Genomic DNA, 22,081 nt, shown 5'->3' with positions numbered 1-22,081 from the left:
TGAACAGAAGAAGGAAACGATGGACTCATTAAAATTGGTGTAGGTTAGGAAAGTGCAGACTATTCACATTTAAAATAAAACTGATTTTGTTAACACAGAGATACTACAAGCCATAAGACTTTGCAGAAATGTCCTTCTACAGAACTAGAAGAAAAAAGAAAGATCGTGGAAGAACAGCCCCAGAAAAATACCACGGAGAAATTGGGCGTGTCAGCTCCCACTCTACCTGTTAGAAGGCGTCTGGCTTGGGATACAGAGAACACTAGTGAAGACATACAGAAACAGCCCAAGGAGAAGGAGGAGGAGGAGGAGGAGGATGACAACGAGGAGAAAGGGGACAGGAAAACGGGCAAGCAGGCTTTTATGGGAGAGCAAGAGAAGTTGGATGTACATGAGAAATCTAAGGCAGACAAGATGAAAGAAGGGTAAGAGTTTTAAATTACTCAGTATGGAGAAGCATTATTTACATAGTCGATATGTACTTTGTTTTGTCACTAAATATAGTGGTTTACACTTTTGATTTTATGACTAATAAAGTGCAGATTTTATTTCAACGTCACAAAGGCACTGCTATGTGGTGAATAATTTGATTCAGGTATTTAAGTCACTACTGATTGGTAATTGAATACTTGAATTCTAGGCTACTTTGGGAGGAAGTAGTTAGGATTATTTTCATTTATGTCCTATAATTTATGGTGTGCCAGATTTGCAAATGTGTCTGGAAGAATGACTTTAAAGAAAAAAGCTGGTGCTCTTTAATATCAGATGATTCTACCAAAAAAGGTAATGTTTTATGATATTTTTAAAAAAGTGATTTCTGAAAATAGCTAATTCCTGTTGTTTTATGTGTAAATTGCTGTGGGGAGTTGCTCTTCTCCACCTATGATAATAGTGCCTTTTGTCTATAATGTAACCCTTATTCTTTCATGGATGTTATGGAACTTGAGCCTTGATGTAAGGAAGGATTCTCTGCTGTGCTGGTGCTGACTTGCAGTGATTTTACCCCTTATCCAGTATTCAGTCACTTTTTTCTTTGTGGGTTGTTTTTATTCAATTGATATAGTCCATATAGCTTATAGTATTTTTTCAGTGTTCAGTTTTATTTTTGATCTTGTGCTTAGTTCTATTCATTATTGAAAATTTTAGTCTCTTTTAACTGCATGTGGATTTGGTGGTGATTTTTTCAGAAACAAAATGGCATTCTCTTACAAGTTTTATATTTTATTGCACAATGATGACAAAGTATTTTTTTAATCATATTTTCTGGAGGAAATGCTGTATAGATTCATAGGTTGTTTCAATTTATAGGTCGGATTCTTCTTCTGTATCCTCAGAAAAAGGAGGCCGGCTTCCTACTCCCAAGCTGAGAGAACTTGGTGGAATCCAGAGGACTCATCATGATCTCACTACTCCAGCTGTTGGTAATCAGCAAACACCGTGCAGTTCTTATTTAACCTGCTTTTTCTACATGATAATTTAGTGTAATTGAAACTATCATCGTCTTTATTTTTCCAGGTGGTGCTGTTTTAGTGTCTCCATCTAAGATGAAGCCTCCAGCCCCAGAACAGAGGAAAAGAATGACCTCTCAGGATTGTTTAGAAACTTCAAAGAATGATTTTACTAAGGTAAATATATTTTGGGGAAAAAAATTCATCTCATATGTGACTAATTATTGTAGACATGTAATAAATGAATGATAGGTTAAGAATTTAGAGAATCGTGGCTATCATACGAGGGGATGATACTGTTAACCTGCTTTTAGTAAGGCAAAAGTCTTGACTTTTTTCTGTTAGAAGCATTGCGTTTCTGTTGATACATTTTCAACTTTGTCAGTAGTGACTCAACAGGAAGAGAAAGAAAACAATACTTTTATTGAGCATCTCCTGTGTGGCAGTTGTATTCCAGCTATGTTACAGGCATTGTTTTAGTGCTGGGGATATAGCAGAGAACAAACAGACAAAAATCATGGTCGTCATTGAACTTATGTTCTAGTGGAGGAGAGAGACAAACAAAATAACCAGGTAAAATACACAGTATTTTAGATATTGATTAGTACTAAGGAGAAAAATAAAGCCGCTGAAGTGAACAGGAAGTGGCCAGGGAAGTCCTCAGTGCGAGAGTGGCATTTAAGCAGGATCTGATAAAGGTAAGGGATTGACCTGTATGCGGATCTGGGAAGGTCTAGGTGACAAGAACAGCAAGTGCAGATCCCTCAGGTGAAGGGGGTATCTGCCTGTCTGAGGAACAGCTAGGAGATCACTGTAGCTGGAAGAGAGAGAATGAGAGGGATAGCAGTGTTGATAATGGGTTCAGAGACATAATGGGGTGCTAAATTGTGCAGGGCTTTGTAAATCATAGCAAAGATACTGAATTTTTTTCTGTATGCAGTGGGAAGCTATTGGAAAGGCAGAGGAGTGACATAATTTTACTTAGTTTTTTCCCAAGGTCTTTCTGGCAGCTGTGTTGAGAATAGATAGTAGTAGAGCAAGAGCTGGTGCATAAAAACATTTGGGAGTCACTTACTCTATCCAGGCAAGAGGTGATGGTTGGTTGGACCTTGGTGGTGGCAGTCAAGGTCATATGATAAAGTTCAATTCTGGATATACATGGAAGGTACAGCCAACAAGATTTGCTGATGGGTAAGATCTGGGGTGGGAGAAAGAGAAAAATCAAGGGTGACTCAAGATTTTTGGCCTTAGCAATAAGAATGGAGTTACCATTTAACTGAGTTGGGGAAGATCAAGAATTCCATTCTGGACACACTAAATTTGAGAAGCTTATTAGACGTACAAGTAGACATGTTGAATAGGGAACTGACTATATAGGTTTGGAGTGTAGAGGAGAAGTTGGGCTATTGGTACAGATTTGAGGCTCTTTACAGCTTAGGTGAGTCAGGTATTTGAAGTATTGAGACTGGAGGAAATCATCAAGGGGGTGGGTGTAGACAGAGAAGAATAGTTGCAGACAGGTCTAAGCCCCAGTTTTTTGATATTGGGAAGTTGAGGACTAGTCAGCAAAGGAGACTGAAGGAGAGCAGCCAGTGAGGTGGTGACAAACAGGAGACTGGTATCCTGGAGGTGTCAAGGGGGAGGGAGAGTCAGTGCTACAGATAGGTCAGTAAGATAGGACAGTTGCTTATTGGATTTAGCAATACGGAGGTCATTGGTGACCTTGATAAAGGGCAGTTTTGGTGGAAGGGAGGAACAAAAGCCTAAGCGCAAGTGAATTCAAGAGGAAAAAGAGGAGAAGAATTGGAGAAAGCTGCCACAGATAATTCTTTGAAGTGTTTCTTTTCCAAGAGGGGAAGCAGAGTAATGCAGGAGTAGTTGGGAGAAGTGAGATCAAGATGGAAGACATAACAGCATGTTTGTATGTGGACAAGAATAATTTCGGAGAGAGAAAAGTTGATGATGCAGGAGTGAGGGGAAAGTTGTTGGAAAGATGCTCTTGAGTAGGAGAAAGGGCTTAGGATCTGGCGGAGATATGGAAGGGTTGGCTTTAGACACTGACTGTTTATTTTTACAAGAGGGAAAGCTGAACTCATGGGCACTGCTGATGAATGTAGGAAGATGCGATGGCAGCTTTTGTAAAACCTCTTCTTATTGCTTCTTGGTGACGTGTGAAGAAAAATCCTTGCTGAGAATAAGGCTGGGGAAGATGTTGGAGATTTGAGGAAAGTGAAGGCATGGAGTAGTCTTCTCAGAGAGTGGGAGAGTGAGTGGGCCAGGGGAATATGGGATATTTTAGGCCAGTGTTAAGGGGCCATTTTAGGTTGGTGGTCACAAAGTTGACGGAAGACCAGTCAGGAAGGGTTGTGTGCCTTTCTCCAGCAATGTTTGGCTGCAGAGGTACAGCATACTTTTATCAAATAGAGAGTTGGATTTACCTAGGGTTTTGAACTTGATAGAGTCAGAGTGTTGCATTTACCTAGGGTTTTCAACTTGTCATGAGAATAAGACAAAGTGAGAAAAAGGGGAATGGAGTTAAGGTATATATGAAGAAGGGATTATAATGAGTTGGTGAGGGAAGGACACTGGGACTTGAGAACAGTGCAGAGGTGATAGGATCGGTGGATGGATGGTCTAGGTAAAATAAAAGACTTGTTGGAATTGGGGCACCCTTGGGGATTAGTCTTAAAGTTAGGAAATTGTGGTCAGAAATTTAGATTATGGAGAGGTTGCATTTACCAGTAATGACAAGGCTTAACATATAATCATAGGTGTAAGTGGTTGGAGTAGAATAGAGAACATTCAGAGAAAAGGTTGAAAATCTATAGGGAATGTTGCTGATGGCTGTTTGTGAATTTGAGTACAAAGTAGGAGTTTTCAGGGTTTGGGAACAGGTGGGAGATGGGATCAGAGTACCCTCTACCTCTTAATCCCCAGTGCTTAGAACAGAGCCCAGCTCATAACACGTAACAGATGGAATGAATGTTATTGGAGTGACAGAATATCTAAACTGTTTTCTGTTGCTTCTGTATACATTGGTTTATTAAAGGAAATGTGACATTAGGAATACAGTCAGAGGACTCATGAGAATCAGATCTTAGTGGACTGTTATACTCCTCCTGAGAAATCCAGGCTGCCATCTGGAAGGTGTGAGCTTTTAGGCAACTGTATACACACAGCTGATTCAGCCAAAATGAGTGACTAATCCATATTTGCAACTGGGTTTATATGTATTACTTTCACTTACTGTGGAATTAATTTATTGAGTAATCTAAGTAGAATAATATCATTCCTCAGAATGTTAATGCCAATCTCTGTCTCACTGTGCGTACTGTACACTTTTAACATTTTAATTACCAACTCCTCTAAAATAAGCAAGTTTCTGGCCTGGCACGGTAGCTCATGCTTGTAATCCCAGCACTTTGGGAGGCCGAGGTGGGCGGATCACATGAAGCCAGGAGTTCAAGACCAGCCTGGCCAACATGGGGAAACCTTGTCCTTACTAAAAATACAAAAATTAGCTGGGTATGGTGGCAGACGCCTGTAATCCCAGCCACTTGGGAGACTGAGGCACAAGAATCACTTCAACCCGGGAGGCGGAGGTTGGAGTGAGCTGAGATCACACCACTGCACTCCAGCCTGGGAGACAGAGTGAGACTGTCTCCAAACCAATAAATACATACATATGTACATATGTACACAAGTTTATTATCGACAACTTGATTGGATATCCTTCCATGTGAATTTTCCGCGACCAGCACTACCAGGGACTATACCTGGAGCTAGCTAGATTTGGTTATTTCCCAGTGTCTACCCCTTAGTTACTGGTAGGCAGAGGAGTCACTAAACTTTGATATATACCATCAGTTTTTCCCCTTATATTCTCTTATAGAAGCATTGATAAGAAATTACATTATTATATATAAAATTAAACCTGTAGGTCATTCAATTTCCAATAAATTATCAGTATGTACCAAAACTTTAGGGTAGAATTCTCATATTGGTTTGATCATCAGGAAGCATTTTCAAATCTTAAAATTATATTAAAAACCCAAGTGTGGATTTGCTCACTTCATTCATTTAGCAGATTTACCCATATGCTGTGGCAATGATAATGGATAGAAACAGACATGGTACATACTCTTAGGAAGCCTACAGTCTGGTAACGGAGATACATATTAATCACACACAAAAAAAGTGAAATTAAAACTAATAAGAGTTTCAGAATAAAAGTATTTAGCGCTATTCTGGAAGGAATTGGCCTAATCATGGAGATGAGAAACCACCTTGGAAGTCAATGATGCTTCTTTGAAAAAGTCTTTACTGAGCTAAGATAAAGAAGAGGAAGCATTAACCAGGAAAAAAGTATGGGGAGCATAGCATATGCCAAGATCTCGTGGAGAGAAAGAAGGCAGAGTTTGAGGAAACAAAGACCAATACAGTGTGTGGCAGGGAGTCTGGTGCAACATGAGGCTGGAAAACATAGCACCATAGGGATTTCTGTCATTATCTCAAGAGCAATGAGAAGCCATTGAAATATTTTAAGTATGGGAATTGTGATGGATATATGTTTTCAAAATCTGTCTGGCTGCCATAGGAGGCAAGAGTAGACTGAATGCCCTTAAAAGGCCATTGTAGTAGTCCACGTAGGAGGTGTTGGTAGCTTGGATGAAGGAGGGGAGAAATAGAAGTGGATGAAACTGCACAATTGTGTAAGGGGAACAATGTTAAGGCTTGATGCTGGGTTGGATAATGGGGAATGAGAGACAGGGATGCCTGCTAAGTTTCTGGCTTGCCCAACAAGATTGATGGAGGTACCATGCACTGAGCAAGAGAACTCTGGACAAAGAACCTCTTTGGAGGGGAGTTTTATTTTCATTCATTCAATTCAATATTTAATAGGCTCTTAACAAGTGCCAGGCACTGTTCTAGGATCTGGGGATTCATTAATAAGTCAAAATCCCTGCCTTCATGAAGCTTACATTTTCATTGGGAGGAATAGACAATTTTTAAAGAAAATAATTTCACATAGTAGTAAGCACTGTGAATTAAATGAAACTACAGATCTCTAAGGGATGGGTAAGACAGCTTTAGTTTGGGCCATCAGGACAGGCACCTCTAAGGAGATGACATTTTAACTGAGACCTGACTGATGAGGAAGGTGCCCATGCAGATACCTGGGGCAGAGAATGTTTTCCAGTTAGAAAGAACAGGGGCCGGGTGCAGTGGCTCACGCCTGTAATCCCAGCACTTTAGGAGGCCAAGGCAGGAGGATCACTTGAGGTCAGGAGTTCGACATCAGCCTGGCCAACATAGTGAAACCCTGTCTCTACTAAAATTACAAAAATTAGCTGGACATGGTGGCGCGTGCCTGTAGTCCCAGCTACTTGGGAGGCTGAGGCATGAGAATTACCTGAACCTGGGAGGCCGAGGTTGTAGTGAGCCGAGATCACGCCACTGCAGTCCAGCCTGGGCGACAGAGTGAGACTCTGTTTCAAAAAAAAAGAAAGAAAGAAAGAACAGGAAGTGCAAGTGTTCTTCCCTAGGGCAAGAACCCAGAGAGATTAAGAATGTGGCTGGAGCCTGGAGAGGGAAGGGGAGAGGGCAAGAAATGAGATTAGAAAGGGAGGCCAAGTAAGGATCTTAGTAGTTCTTCTTCTTATTATTTTTTTTAAGTTTAATTTTATATTCACTTTTTTTCTTTTTTTTTTTTTTGGAAACAGGGTCTCGCTCTGTTGACCAGGCTGGAGTATAGTGGCGTGATCTTGGCTCATTGCAACCTCTGCTTTCCAGGCTCCAGCAGTTCTCATGCCTCAGCCTCCCAAGTAGCTGGGACTGCAGGCACCTGCTGCCACATCTGACTAATTTTTGTGTTTTTAGTAGAGATGTGGTTTTGCCATGTTGGCCAGGCTGGTCTTGAACTCCTGGCCTCAAGTGATCCACCTGCCTTGGCCTCCCAGAATGCTGGGATTACAGGTTACAGCCACCAACATCTGGCCCATTTTTTGCTTTTGGAGACAAGGTCTTGCTGTGTTGCCCAGGCCGGAGTGCAGTGGTGCGATCATTGCTCATTGTAGCCTCAACTTCCTGGGCTTAGGCAATCCTCCCACCTCAGACTCCTGAGTAGCTGGGACCACAGATATGTGCCACCATGCCTGGCTAATTTTTGAAAAAAATTTTTTGTAGACTGGGGGTCTTACAGTGTTGTCACACTGTTCTCAAACTCCTGGGCTCAAGCAGTCCTCCCTTCTTGGCCTCCCAAAGTGGTAGGATTACAGGCTTGAGCCACTGTGCCCAGCCTGAATTTTATTTTAGATTCAGAGGATTCATGTGCAGGTTTGTTACATTGATATATTGTATAATGCTGGGGTTTGGGCTGTATTGAACCCATCACCCAAATAGTGAACATTGTACCCAATAGGTAGGTTTTCAACCCTTGCACCCTTCCCTCTCCTCCCGCTTTTGTAGTTCCTAGTGTCTGTTTCCATCTTTATGTTGTGTGTACCTATTGTTTAGCTCCCACTTATAAATTAGAATATTTAGTATTTGACTTTATGTTTCTGTGTTAATCCACTTAGAATAATGGCCTCCAGCTGCATCCATGTTGTTGCAGTGGACATGATTTCATTCTTTTTTATAGCTGCACAGTATTCTATGGTGTGTATGTGTACCACATTTTCTTTACCCAATCCACTGTTGATGGGCACCTAGGCTGATTCCATGAGTTTGCTAATGTGAATAGTGCTGGAATAAACCTGTAAGTGCAGATCTTTTTCACAGAATGATTTCCTTTGGGTAGATACCCAGTAGTGAGATTGCTGGGTTGAATGGTAGTTCTAGTTTTAGTTGTTTGAGAAATTTTCATATTGCTTTCCACAGGGGTTGCATTTCCTTTTCTCTGCAGCCTTGCCAACATCTGTTGTTTTTTGACTTTTTGATAATAACCATTCTGACTGGTGTGAGGTGATATCTCATTATGGTTTTGATTTACAACTCTCTGGTGATTAGTGGTGTTGAGCATTTTTTCATGTTTGTTGGCTGCTTTGTCTTAAGAAGTGTCTGTTCATGTCCTTTGCCCACTTTTTAATGGAGTTGTTTTTTTCTTGTTAAATTCCTTATAGATTCTGGATATTAGTCCTTTGTCAGATATGTAGTTTGCACATATTTTCTCCCATTCTGTAAGATGTCTGTTTACTCTGTTGATAGTTTCTTTTGCTGTGCAAATGCTCTGTAGTTTAATTAAGTCCCAATTGCCAATTTGTTTTTGTTACATTTGTTTTTGAGTACTTAGTCATAAATTCCTTGCCTTAGCCAATGTCCAGAAGAGATTTTTCTAGGGTTTCTTCTAGGATTTTTGTACTTTGAGGTCTTACATTTAAGTCTTTAATCCATCTTGAGTTAATTTTTATATATGGTGAGAGGTAGGGGTCCAATTTAATTCTTCTACATACGGCCAGCCAGTTTTCCCAGCACCATTTATTGAATAGGGTGTCCTTTTTCCATTGTTCATTTTTTTGGTCATCTTTGTTAAAGATCAGATAACTGTAGGTGTATAGCTTTATTTCTGAGTTCTCTTTTCTGTTCCATTAGTCTATGTGTCTGTTTGTTTACCAGTACCGTGATGTTTTGGTTACTGTAACCTTATAGTATAGTTTGAAGTCAAGTAATGTAATGCCTCCAGCCTTGTTTTTTTTTTTTGTTTTTGTTTTTTTTTTTCCTTAGGATTGCTTTAGGCCCTTTTTTTTTGCTTCCATATGAATTTTAGAACTGCTTTCTCTAATTCTGTGAAAAATGACATTGGTAATTTGATAGGAATTGCATTGAATCTGTAAGTTACTTTGGGACAGTGTGGCAATTTTAACAATATCGATTCCTCCGATCCATGAGCATGGAATGCTTATCCATTTGTTTATGTCATCTATAATTTCATTCTGCAATGTTTTGTAGTTCATGTGGAGATGAACTCAAGGAGATAACCTCCTTGGTTAGCTGTGTTCCTAGGTACTTTATTTTTGGGGGGCCATTGTAGCAGGACTGTATCCTTGATTTTGTTCTCAGCTTGAATTATTGGTGTGTAGAAATGCTACTGATTTTTGCACGTTAATTTTTGTATCCTGAAACTTTACTGAAGTCATTTATCAGGTCTTTTGGAGGGATTGTTAGGGTTTTTTTAGGTTTAGAATCATATCGTGAGTGAACAGAGATAATTTGACTTCCTCTTTTTCTATTTAGATGCCTTTTGTTTCTTTTTATTGCCCGATTGCTCTGGGTAGGACTTTCAGTACTATGTTGAATAGAGGTGGTGAGAGTGGGCATCCTTGTCTTGTTCTTAGGGGGGATGCTTCCAGCTTTTGCCTATTTAGTATGATACTGGCTGTGGGTTTGTCATAGATGGCTCTTATTATTTTGAGAGGTATGTTCCTTCATTGCCTAGTTTGTTGAGGATTTTTATCATGAAGGGATATTGGACTTTGTCAAATGCTTTTTCCACATGTATTGAGATGATCATATGGTTTTTGTTTTTAATTCTGTTTATGTGCTAAAACTATTCCCCAAAATCAAGGAGAAAGGATTTCTCCTTAACACATTCTGTGAAACCAGTATCATCTTGATAACAAAATCTGGCAAGGCCACAACAACAACAAAAAAAGAAAACTGTAGACCAATATTCCTGATGAACGTAGACACAAAAATCCTCAACAAAATCCAATCAAACTGAATCCAGCAGCACATCAAAAAGATAATTCATCACTGTCAAGTGGGGTTTATTCTCTTGGATGTTACACTAATGTCACTGGGAAACCTCTGGAATATCAGAAGCAACAAAGCAAATAGGATATGCTTCACAGGGTAAATCCAATCACTGTGGCTCCTCAGTGGAGAACTGCCGTACACAGGGCTGAGTACAGCCGTGAGACCTATTGGCCTTTTGAGGCTTTAGGCTCAAAAACAGATCACAGAATCAGTTATGTTAAACCTGGGAACCCCATGTCTTTTATTTTACAGGTTTCTTTCAGGTATTTTCAGCAATCGTAAAACCAATTTGACAAAGATCACAAATTTTGTTCATATATATAGAAAAAGGAAAAAAAAAAAGAACAATTTCTCTTTGGAATTATTTGTATTGTCCTAAGTGATACTTGTTTGAAAAAGAAAGCAAGTGGAAGATTTGTGGTTTTATCCTAGATATTGATTTGAAATATGTTTATTAGTTGAGACCAGCAGCCCTAGGCCACTTTGAAGCAATAAGCTCTACAATCACAGACAATGATATCTAAGTTTAGAAAGCAATGTTTTGAATGTTACATTGATAGAATCAAAGATAATAAGTGAAGGCAACAATTACAAGAAATAATCAGGAAAGTTTGGAACTGTATTTGATTTTACTGGTTTGCCTTCTTTTGCTTTTAATTTAATTTATTTATTTATTTATTTATTTTTAAATAAATAGAGATGGGGTCTTGCTATGTTAACCAGGCTTGTCTTAAACTCCTGGCCTAAAGTGATCCTCCCATCTCGGCCTCCCAAAGTGCTAGGATTACAGGCATGAGCCACTGCATCTGGACTATTTTTATTTTTATTTTTTGAGACAGTCTCTCTCTGTTTAATACAGTGATGCGATCATGGCTCACTGCAATCTCTGCTTCCCCAGCTCAAGCAATTCTTATGCCTCAGCCACCCAAGTATCTGGGATTACAGGTGTGCGCCACCACACCTGGATAATTTTTGTATTCTTAGTAGAGATGGGTTTCACCCTGTTGGCCAGGCTGATCTTGAACTCCTGGCCTGAAATAATCCTCCCACCTTGGCCTCCCAAATTGCTAGGATTACAGGTGTGAGCCATTGTGTCCAGCTAGCTGCCTTTTTAAAAAAAGTAAAATTGTTAGTGACTTTTAGGACAGTGATACATAGTCATTGTGGAAAACAGCAAATACTGACCAAACTAAAAAAGTAGGTAAGTATCTCAATGTACTGTTCAGGGACATCCACTGTTAAATTTTTGAGGTATTTAGGTATATATGTGTTAGAATATTTGGTTATTTATTTATCATACTGTAGAAAGGTTTTATAATCTATTTTTAGTGCTGTTGTGAACATATTTTCACATCATGAAATACTCATAATCTTATTTTTATGGAGATGTGCAATCTATAGTTACACCATAGTTTTTAAAAACCGGATGCTTATTGTTAAAATCTAATTTTTATTCAGATTTCTATTGTTATTTCTTAATCTGTTTGAAGAAATACTGTAAAGAAATCCATCCATAGCTACATTTTTCTTTATATTATTTTGTGTTTGTGACTACTCCCCAAGTATTACTGTGTAGTCAAAGAACACAAAATTGTAAGGCTTCTGCTGTTTTGCCAGTCCCCCCAGAAAGATTGTACTCCCAGTAGCAGTCTATGAGATTGCCAATTTCTCTACATCCTTGTCAGCTTTGGTATCATTGTTCTTTTAAAAATTAATTTTTGAAATTTGGTACGTGAAAAATTAATATCTCAATGCTTTCATTTCATAGTTGATATTTAGTAAGGTAGAATACGTTTGCTGTTTGTGATTTGTGTGTACAGTATATGAATTGCTTATTCATACCCTTTTTCTACTTTTAATTGGGTTTATATTTTTCTTACTGCTTTTAAGGAAATACTTATGTAGCAATGATAATTCATTGTCAGTCATAAAAGTTGTATATTTTTCCAAGTTCTGCGTTTTTCTTTTAATTTATAAAACGTCTACGTATTTTGTTTATATAGCCAAGTCTGTTCGTCTGTATCATATTTTCCCCATATAGAGGTTGCATAAATTCTCTCATATTTTTCCTTCTGCTTTTTGGTTATTTTTTTTGCATTTAAATGTTTGGCTTATTTATTTACATATCTACACTTAGGCATCTTTTTTTTTTTTTTCTTTTTTGTTGTTTAGAAAGAAAGTCGCGCTGTATCCCTACTGACTTCTCCAGCTGCTGGTATAAAAACAGTTGATCCTCTGCCTTTGCGGGAAGATTCTGAAGACAATATCCCCAGATTTACTGAGGCAACTCTTCCAGTTTCAAAAATTCCAGAATACCCAACAAATCCCCCTGGACAGTCGCCTTCTCCACCGCATGTTCCATCCTACTGGCATCCCTCTCGTCGAATTCAGGGCTCTCTTAAAGATCCAGAGTTTCAGCACAATGGTAATTATTTTGGTTTCAATTTTTTGTCTTTTAAAATAAAATGTTATACTGATAGGTACAAAGGCTAAGAATGTACTTTATATTAATAAATCAGTTATTTAGTATTTTTGGTTAATGTATTAATAAGATTTCTTTAAAAAGGAAAAATCCCTCTTTGGGACCAATTGTGCTGCACCTAAGTTCACTTTTTGCTGTTGTATATGCGTGAGATATCTCTCAAGTTCTTATTCATACACAGAGGGAATCCACTAGATAGATGCCAGTAGCACCTCTTCTCTGGATGTGACAACCAAAAATGTCTCCAGACATTGCCAAATGTTGCCTGGGTGTAGAATTCACGGTCAGAAATGACTTTCCTTCAGTTTTAGTAGGCATTGCTCAGCTCTTTTCTAGCTGTCATCGTTAATGTTAAGAAGTCAGATGCTGCTTTTATTCCAGATCTTCTATATGTGGTGTTTTCTTTCTGGCAGCTTTTGAGATCTTCTCTTCATATCTAATGTTCTGAAATTTTGTGATGTGCCTCTGAGAGAGTATTTTTTTAAAATCATTTTTCTGGTACTCCATAGACCTTTCAATCTGGAAAATTCTTACTTCTGGAACATTTTCTTGAATTATCAGTCAAAAATTTCCTCTCCTGGCCAGACACAGTGGCTAACATTTGTAATCCCAGCACTTTGGGAAGCCAAGGCAGGCGGATCACTTGAGGCCAGGAATTTGAGACCAGCCTGGGCCACATGATGAAACCCTGTCTCTACTACAAAAAAATTAGCTGGGTGTGATGCTGCATGCCTGTAATTCCAGCTCCTTGGGAGGCTGAGGCATGAGAATTGCTTAAGTCTGGGAGGCAAAAAAAAAAAAAAAAAAATTCTCTCCTGTCTCTGTTTCCTCTTTCTAGGGCTCCTATTCAGATATTGGACATGATTTTATTTTTTATCTTACCTCTCCTATTTTCCATCTCTGTCTTTAAATTTGAAAGGTTACTAATTTTTATCTTCTATCTTTTCTGCTTTAAAAAATTTTTATTTCAATTGCTTTTGGGGTACAGGTAGTTTTGGTTACATGGATGTATTCTGTAGTGGTGAATTCTGGATTTTAATGCAACTGTTACCCAAGCAGTGTACACTGTACCCAATATGTAGACTTTTATCCCTCCCCCCACCCCAAGTCCCCACAGTCTGTTATATCACTTTCTATGTCTTTGTGTCCTTATAGCTTAGCTCCCACTCATAAGTGAGAACATGCAGTATTTAGTTTTTCATTCCTGAGTTACTTCATTTAGAATAATGACCTCCACCTCCATCTTAATTGCTGCAAAAGACATTATTCCATTCCTTTTAATGGTGGATTAGTATTTCATGGTGTTTGTTCCTGTTTCTCTAGTTCCTTGAGGTGTGATACTAGGTTGTCAGTTTGTGCTCTTTCAGACTTTTTAAGGTAGGCATTTAATGCTATAAACTTTCCACTTAGCATTGCTTTTGCTGTATCCCAGAGGTTTTGATAACTTGTGTCACTGTTATTCATTTCAAAGAATTTTTGAATTTCCATCTTGATTTCATTGTTAACCCCCAAATCATTCAAGAGCAGATTATTTAATTTCCATGTATTTGTATAGTTTTGAGGGTTCCTTTTGGAGTTGATTTCTAGTTTCATTCCACTATGGTCTGAGAAGATAGTTGGTATGATTTTCTTAAATTTATTGAGACTTGTTTTGTGGCCTGTCATGTGGTCTATTTTGGAAAATGTTCCATGTGAAATGATAAGAATGTATATTCTACAATTGTTGGGTAGAATGTTTTGTAAATATCTGTTAAGTCCATTTGTTCTACACTATTGTTTAAGTCCATTGTTTCTTTGTTGACTTTCTGTCTTAATGATCTGTCTAGTGCTGTCAGTGGAGTATTGAAGTCCCTCTCTATTATTATGTTGCTGTCTACTTCATTTCTTAGGTCTGGTAGTAATTGTTCTATGAATGTGGGAACTTCAGTGTTAGTTGCATATAAATTTAGGACTGACTGTAATATCTTCTTATAGGATTGACCTTTTTATCGTTATATGATGACCTTTGTCTTTTTTTTAGATAGTTGTTGCTTTAAACTCTGTTTTGCCTGATAGAAGACTCCTGCTTGCTTTTGGTTTCCATTTGCATGGAATATCTTTTCCTACCCCTTTACCTTGAGTTTATATGAATCTTTGTGCGTTAGATATTTGGTTTGTGGTTTTTAATCCATTCTGCCATTCCATATCTTTTAAGTGGAGCATTTAGGCCATTTACGTTCATGTTAATACTGAGATGTGAGGTACTGTTCTATTCACTATGTTAGTTGTTACTTAGATACTTTGTTTTTTCCATTGTATTGTTTTATAGGCCCTGCGAGTTTTAAGCTTTCAGGAGGTTCTGTTTTGTTGCATGTCAAGCTTTTGTTTCAAAATTTAGAACTCCTGCTTAGCATTTCTTGTAGTGCTGGTCTGGTAGTGACAAATTCCTCAGCATTTGTTTGTCTGAAAAATACTTTATTTCTCCTTCATTTATGAGACTTAGTTTTGCTAAACTAACAAAATTCTTGACCGATAGGTATTCTGTTTAAGGAGGCTAAAGATAGGACCCCAATGCCTTCTGCCTTGTAAGGTTTCTGCTGAGAAGTCTGTTGTTAGTCTGATAGTTTTTCTTTTGTAAGTTGCCTGATGCTTTTTGCCTCACAACTGTTAGAATTCTTTCCTTCATGTTGACTTTAGATAACCTGATAAATATGTCCCCTTGGTGGTGATCTTTTTGCAGTGAAGTTCCTGAGAGTTCATTGAGCTTCTTGTATTTGGATATTTAAATCTCTAGCAAGACCAGGGAAGTTGTCCTCAATTATTCTCTCAAATGAATTTTCCAAACTTTTAGCCTTTTCTTCTCCCTCAGTATCACCATTTATTCTTAAGTTTGATTGTTTACATAATCCCATATTTCTTGGAGACTTTGTTCATTTCATTTGATTCTTTTTTCTTTATTTTTGTTTGATTGGGTTAATTTGAAAGCCCTGTCTTTGAGCTCTGAAATTATTTTTTCTGCTTTTTTTCCCCCTTGGACCTGGCCTGTAGCTATCTTCTACTTGTTCTAGTCTATTTTTGAAACTTTCCACTGCATTTTGTATTTCTCTAAGTGTGTTTTTTATTTTCAGATGTTCTGATTGGGTTTTCTTTATGATATCTCTCTGGAAAATTTTTCATTCATATCCTGACTTTTTAAAAATGTATTTATGTTGATTTTCACCTTTCTCTGGTAGCTCCTTGGGTAGCTTAATAATCAGCCTTCTGAATTTGTTATCTGGTATTTCAAAGATTTCATCTTGGTTTGAATCAATTACTGGAGAGCGAGTGTAATCTTTTGAGGGTACTACAGAACCCTGTTTTGTCATATTACTAGAATTATTTTCTGGTTCCTTTTTTGGGTGCACTATTCTAATTGTCCTCAAATTTATTTTTTATTTGGCTATGTGTGTTTTTAAAAAAATTTTTTCCCCTCTTAAGAATGTGACTTTAATGATTATAATTTGTTATAGTTTAATTTGGTTCTTGGTGCTTTTATGGGTGAAGAGTCTTTATAAGTTCTTTGGTTATAGAGAGTCTTTGTATGATGGCTTCCTCAGATGCTGGTTGTAGTAGCTGTGTACTCAATGTGTGGGCAAGTTCACTGTCTCCTGTGGGGCTGGAATGGCAGAGATCTCTTGAAGCTTATCTCATTCCCCTGTTGTTTGTACTTCTTTATTTATTTAATTTTTCTCCAGTATTTTCTTTACTGAGTTGATAGTTCAGGCTTCAGGCCATTAGGGGAGGTGTCCCTGGGTAGGAACTTATTGTAGCTAAGGCAGGTGGGTGAATGCAATACCCACTGGTGGGCACAGGTCCCAGCCTTGACGAAGGTGGCTGGTGGAGCACTCAGATGCAAGGAGGTCTTATCAGGGTGAAGGGTGAGAGCCACCTCAGCTTCCCTGCCAGGCCAGCAGGAAAGCTATCCACCTCGTAGCCTCACTCATGTCCCAGTGTCCCAGCTATTCAGATCAGACAGGCACCTCTTTTTGTCTGTAGGAATGTTGATGTTCCAAGTGGATAGGAATTGTGACTCTGCCTCTCATGCAAACCTGCATCTGGGGAGTGCTTCTCCTATAGGCGAGCAGTCACCCTAAAGTGTTCCAGGAAGGCTGTCTATAGGCACACCCAATACCGAGTCCTGTGGGAGAAGCCCCAGCTGTGTCTGCAGTGGTGGACAAGGGGAAAGAAGACCCCTTCTCCAAGACCCTTCATGAGCACTAAGGCTGCCTGACTGTTGGGGTGATGGGGTAGACTCCCTACTGAGCCTAGCAGTGTAGTTGTGTCTCTGCTGAAAGAAACTTCCCACCAGTGGAAAGATCTGGAACTCCTGAGATTCCTTGGTTGTAGATAGGCTTAGGGTGCTGGCTTTCTTGCATGTTGGTTATAATAGTAGTGAACTTGTCATGTAGACAGATTCAGGACCACTGGTTAGGGTGTTGCAGGCAGTGGTGATAGCTGAGGTCAGGCCCTGGTTTTCTCCATTCTGGGCACAGCATTATTCTACCTAGAGATGGTATAATGGACTGTGGCAGTTGGCCTCTAAACAGGAGGTGCTGCTTGCGAAAGAGCACCAGCTGCAGTAGTAGCAGTGGTATTTGAGCTTGCCTTATGTTGCCCAGGGGAGGTATTCTGGCTTCTCACACCTGGGCAGGGTTATAAAACTCCCCAAAGTTTATGTCCTTTGTGTTAAGCTGTGGAGGGGTACAGCCAGGCAGGGGATGGGTTAACTGGGTCTGCTCTTTGACTCTCCACGTGCCATCTGTTAGTTTTTTAAAAAGATTTTTACTTTTTTTAATTTCTAAGAATTTTTTAAACATTGCATATTCCTTTTATACAGCATCCCATTCTTATTTCATGAATGGAATGTTTTATCTCTTTGAAGAGGTAAATGATATATATAATGCCTGTTTTGACTATAGTACCCCTGCCCACAGTTGAACCTGGTATCCTTCAGTCAAAGTAGCTCTGGTAAACTTTTAGAGACGAATCTTCCATGTCTCTTTTGGGAAAGAGGGAACTACCCAGCTGTGCAAGTTTAAAGGAGGACCTAGCATATTAACTATTTTTGTAAAAGGATTTTTAGTCAGTTTCCTAGTTCAGTCTTCCCTTCACTCCAACTTTCAGTGGTACTCAATACTCCCAAACGCAGAGCCATCGGGAACAAGTTGGTTGTTGCTTGGTTTCACTCTTCTGCTGGCTTAAAATTCCACTTACTTGGGTATAGTTAGACATACACTCACTGCCCTTCCATTTGCTTTCCGTGTTCCAAAAAGTTTCTTGGTGTCTTATTTGCTCCCATTCTCTTTGTCCTATGAGTTTGTTGTTCTTGTAAATGTGTGTATTTAATTTACCATCTCTAATCAGAAGCCTACTACATTTCTTTTAAGTTAGAATAGATCAATATTATCATTGGAAAGGATATTAGGAAGTTATCCATAGTTTGTTTACATGCTTGCTAAGTGCATTATGAATTATGAATGGCCCTTTTATGGTAATTTCTTCAGCCTTTACTCACATGTAGGTTTGAAAATAAAATTTCTGACAGCCTACTTTTGCTAACAGTGTAGAATATAATTGAGATAAGCTGTTTAGTGGCTTTTGAAGGATAATTTCTTCTGCCTTTTTTTTTTAAGTGGGAAAAGCAAGGATGAACAATTCGCAGTTACCTCAGCATGAAGCCTTTAATGATGAAGGTATTTCAATAGTCACATAACATAAAAGTTTGAGTTCTAGTCTGTGATACAGCTTATGAAGTACTTCCACAGATTTTTCCTTAGATCCTTGAAACCCTGTGCGGGGGAGGGGGTGAAATTACTCCCATTTACAAATGAATAAGCTGAGAGTAAACTGGTAAAATATTGTTCCAGGGCAAACATAATAAGAGATTGTGCCCAGCGTCACAGCTGAGGTCAGTGTTCTTTCTCTTTTTCCACCTTGTCTAGCTGGGGGCTCAGGAATTTGGCGTAGCATTACATCCATCTTTTAAAAAAATGCCTTGGGAGGCCGAGGCGGGTAGATCACGAGGTCAGGAGATCAAGACCATCCTGGCTAACATGGTGAAACCCTGTCTCTACCAAAAAATACAAAAAAATTAGCCGGGCGTGGTGGCGGGCGCCTGTAGTCCCAGCTACTTGGGAGGCTGAGGCAGGAGAATGGTGTGAACCCGGGAGGCGGAGCTTGCGATAAGCCGAGATCGCGCCCTGCACTCCAGCCTGGGCGACAGAGCAAGACTCCATCTCAAAAAAAAAAAAAAGCTTATATATTTTTGTCAATTTTCAATGGTCAAACAAATACATGATTAGAGAAAATTGACATTTTTCTTCTTTGTAGTTTTGTTTTGTTTTTTTTTTGAGACAGAGTCTCGCTCTGTTGCCAGGCTGGAGTGCGTGGCGCGATCTCGGCTCACTCCGCCTCCCAGGTTCAAGCAATTCTCCTGCCTTAGCCTTCCCAAGTAGCTGGGATTACAGGCACCTGTCACCACATGCGGCTAATTTTTGTATTTTTACTAGAGATGGGATTTCACCATGTTGGCCAGGATGGTCTCAAACTCCTGACCTCGTGATCACCTGCCTTGGCCTCCCAAAGTGCTGGGATTACAGACATGAGCCACCACGCTTGGCCTTTTGTAGTTTTTATTCTGACATTTATTTGCTTATAATAGTGGCAGGAGGAACTTGAATTCAATATGAATAATTGAATCACGATTTTAATTCATCCTAAGTAGTATGGAATTATTGAACTTATAAATTTTGAATTGGAAGTAAATTTAAATTTCATACTCTGTGTCATATATTAAAGACTTTGCGTTTAGCAGGTTTAGGACTTTTTGTTATAATTCATTGTGCTAGAAATCAAGTTGTATGTTTTGAAATGCAAATGTCTGGCAACTTTGAATCCAGTCCTGTTTTCTTTCTAATGGAAGAATAGTGTCTATATATAACCTTATAAAACACTTGCTTACTCAGAATGAGGAATTTCAGTACTAATGAAGGGTAGCATATTAAAGTGAAACATTATTTCTACATTTAGTGAGATTATGTTAGAAATGTGATGTAAATACCATGTTAAAGTATGGCATTTTGTTTTTAAAAAGTTTAGAAAAACTTTTTGCTCTGAATAGCTGTGCTTTTTAAAGTAGGATAAAACGATATTATGATGAATTATTTTCAAGTAATACTGAAATCATAGGCCATGTGCTTTGTTAATGACAGGATTTCAGGAAGGAAAAAAATTTAACGTTAAATTTTAACATTAAAAGGTTTGATTTCTATTCATTATAAACCTGTAAAACTACTGTCAGGTATCATGAGAATATTAATATCTTACATTTCAGTAGATTGCTTTTTTTTTCCTGACTGACTTGACATTGATACACAGTTTGATGCTTTTAGTTTTCTGTTATATAAAACATAATATTTATTTAATAGATATTTTTGACACTGAATATAATCTTGGGATTTTTTCATTGCAGATGAGGACAGATTGTCTGAGATTTCTGCTCGCTCTGCAGCTTCTAGTCTCCGGGCTTTTCAGACTCTGGCACGAGCTAAGAAAAGGAAGGAGGATTTCTGGGGTAAAACATAAACCTAGTTGAGTTGCCTTTATCTAAGGAAACATTGGCATAATTTTTCTTTATTGCTTACTGTGTTAAAACTTTTGAGTGTTTGAAATTTTTCCTAACATTTTCTAGTTTGAAATATTTAATTTCCAATAGAACGGTTTACTTGGAAATTTTTAACATAGGCTTATACAAATTTAACTTTTAATGAATTCTTTTTACATCTATCCCAGAGTACAAAGACATAGATTATTGAATTCTTTACATGTTGTAACTTTTGTAATAGGTGTCATGGATAGATTTTTACCTATCCAGAGAATATTCTAAAAAGATAAACAAAGTGAAGTAAAAGTTAAGATCCCAGTGTGAAGTATGTATTTCCCTAAGATTTGATATATATATCTTTATAATTGATGATGTTGTAAAATGAATTTGTTGTTCCTTTAACCTTTGCTGTAGTGTTTCTTTTTATTTTAGTTCCTTCTATACGTGTTTGCAGTGTTAAGATAATTGTACTTTGAAAACACCAGCTGTATATATTTTTCTTATGTAACAAAGTTGGCTGAAAGATATGTATATTTTTGATCTTTGAGTGTATTCTATTTGTGTAAGGACTTTGGCTTACATTTGAATAATGTCTAGATTTTGAAAAATTACCTGTATAATGGAGAATTAAAACTCGGTAGACATTTTGAAATAAAAATTGATCAAGTGTGTTTGGCTTCTCCAGAAAGTTATTACATGGAACAAATAATTATCTTTTAGAAGAATTCTACTCATAACAGGTTAATGAAAAGATACACTTGTTTTGCAGCTGTCAGAATGGAATGGAGCCAAGTCTATGATATTTTCACACAAACGTAGGACAGAGAATTTCCAAGGCAGACTCATTTACAGAAATTTAACACAAAACTTTTTTACTGTATTTCTTCACTCACAGGACATGTTCTGTTGTCATACTGTTTATCTTGCAAATCATGATAAATTTAAGTTTCTAAAAATACGGATTTTACAACTACGTTACGTAAAATCTTTACATAATACATAGAAAGTACTGAAGCTAAAATATACAGAATATTCATGCTTATTGATTAGAAAACAAGTGAACAATCTGTTCTAAAGTGATAATTTGGTCAAAAGTGCATTTGCAAATCATTGGTGCACAATAAGTTTGTTAAAGATCCTACATTATCATGAGGTTTTAAAGAACTGTAGGCGTACAAATATTTGCCTGTCGTCCACTGACCTTTAAACTAGTTTGTTCATTAAAGGCTACTAAGGCATTAAATATGAAAATAAAAGTTTGAAATTAGAGTATAACTGGACTTTAGAACACAAATTGACTTCTATACATATGTGCACTGAGGCATGTTAATTGTAAAATAGGTTTGGAACTTATCTCTCTAGACAATAGATACATCATTGTCCTCTTCCTCAAAGGTTGATTAGTCTAGTTGGTTAGGACAGAATTTTCAATGGCTGACCACTGATGTATGGTAAAGAAGTTCGAAGTTAGAGCTAGCTTGCAGGCGATTTTGCATAACTCAGTCTATTTTATCTAAGCTATAGACGTAAAATCTGGGTACACCCATTAGAGTGATCAAACCACATGAACTTGATCTATCAGGTGTTAGATGGATTAGGATATAGTTCTCATGGGGACAAGGTCATGACCCGAGTCTCCATGCAACAATTTAGCTCTGCAGTTATTGATTGCTTCTGTTAAAAACCCTATTCAGTGGCCCAGGGGAGAGAACAGTGTTGAGGGCCCAGTAGAGTTTTATTGCTCACACTAAGGGCAACTCAGAAGACATGCATTTG

General features: G+C 38.1%; 1 protein-coding gene across 2 annotated transcripts in view; it reads left to right on the top strand.

The window, feature by feature from the left end:
• Positions 1-20,974, top strand: part of MDM1 (Mdm1 nuclear protein homolog (mouse)) — a 38,321-nt gene extending 17,347 nt beyond the window's left edge. For both annotated transcript variants that reach the window (XM_011976589.1, XM_011976588.1), the window contains exons 9-14: positions 99-425; positions 1,309-1,421; positions 1,516-1,625; positions 12,375-12,627; positions 18,336-18,395; positions 20,174-20,974. In XM_011976589.1, the coding sequence (XP_011831979.1) occupies positions 99-425; positions 1,309-1,421; positions 1,516-1,625; positions 12,375-12,627; positions 18,336-18,395; positions 20,174-20,286 (976 nt within the window). In that variant the 3' untranslated portion in view covers positions 20,287-20,974. The remainder of the gene's footprint in view (positions 1-98; positions 426-1,308; positions 1,422-1,515; positions 1,626-12,374; positions 12,628-18,335; positions 18,396-20,173) is intronic.
• Positions 20,975-22,081: the final 1,107 nt, after the last annotated feature.

The sequence above is a fragment of the Mandrillus leucophaeus genome, unplaced genomic scaffold (genome assembly GCF_000951045.1).
Source record: "Mandrillus leucophaeus isolate KB7577 unplaced genomic scaffold, Mleu.le_1.0 Scaffold169, whole genome shotgun sequence".
Classification (NCBI taxonomy): domain Eukaryota; kingdom Metazoa; phylum Chordata; class Mammalia; order Primates; family Cercopithecidae; genus Mandrillus; species Mandrillus leucophaeus.
The sequence above is the reverse complement of the archived record's forward strand: the minus strand, read 5'-3'. Positions and strand labels throughout refer to the sequence as shown.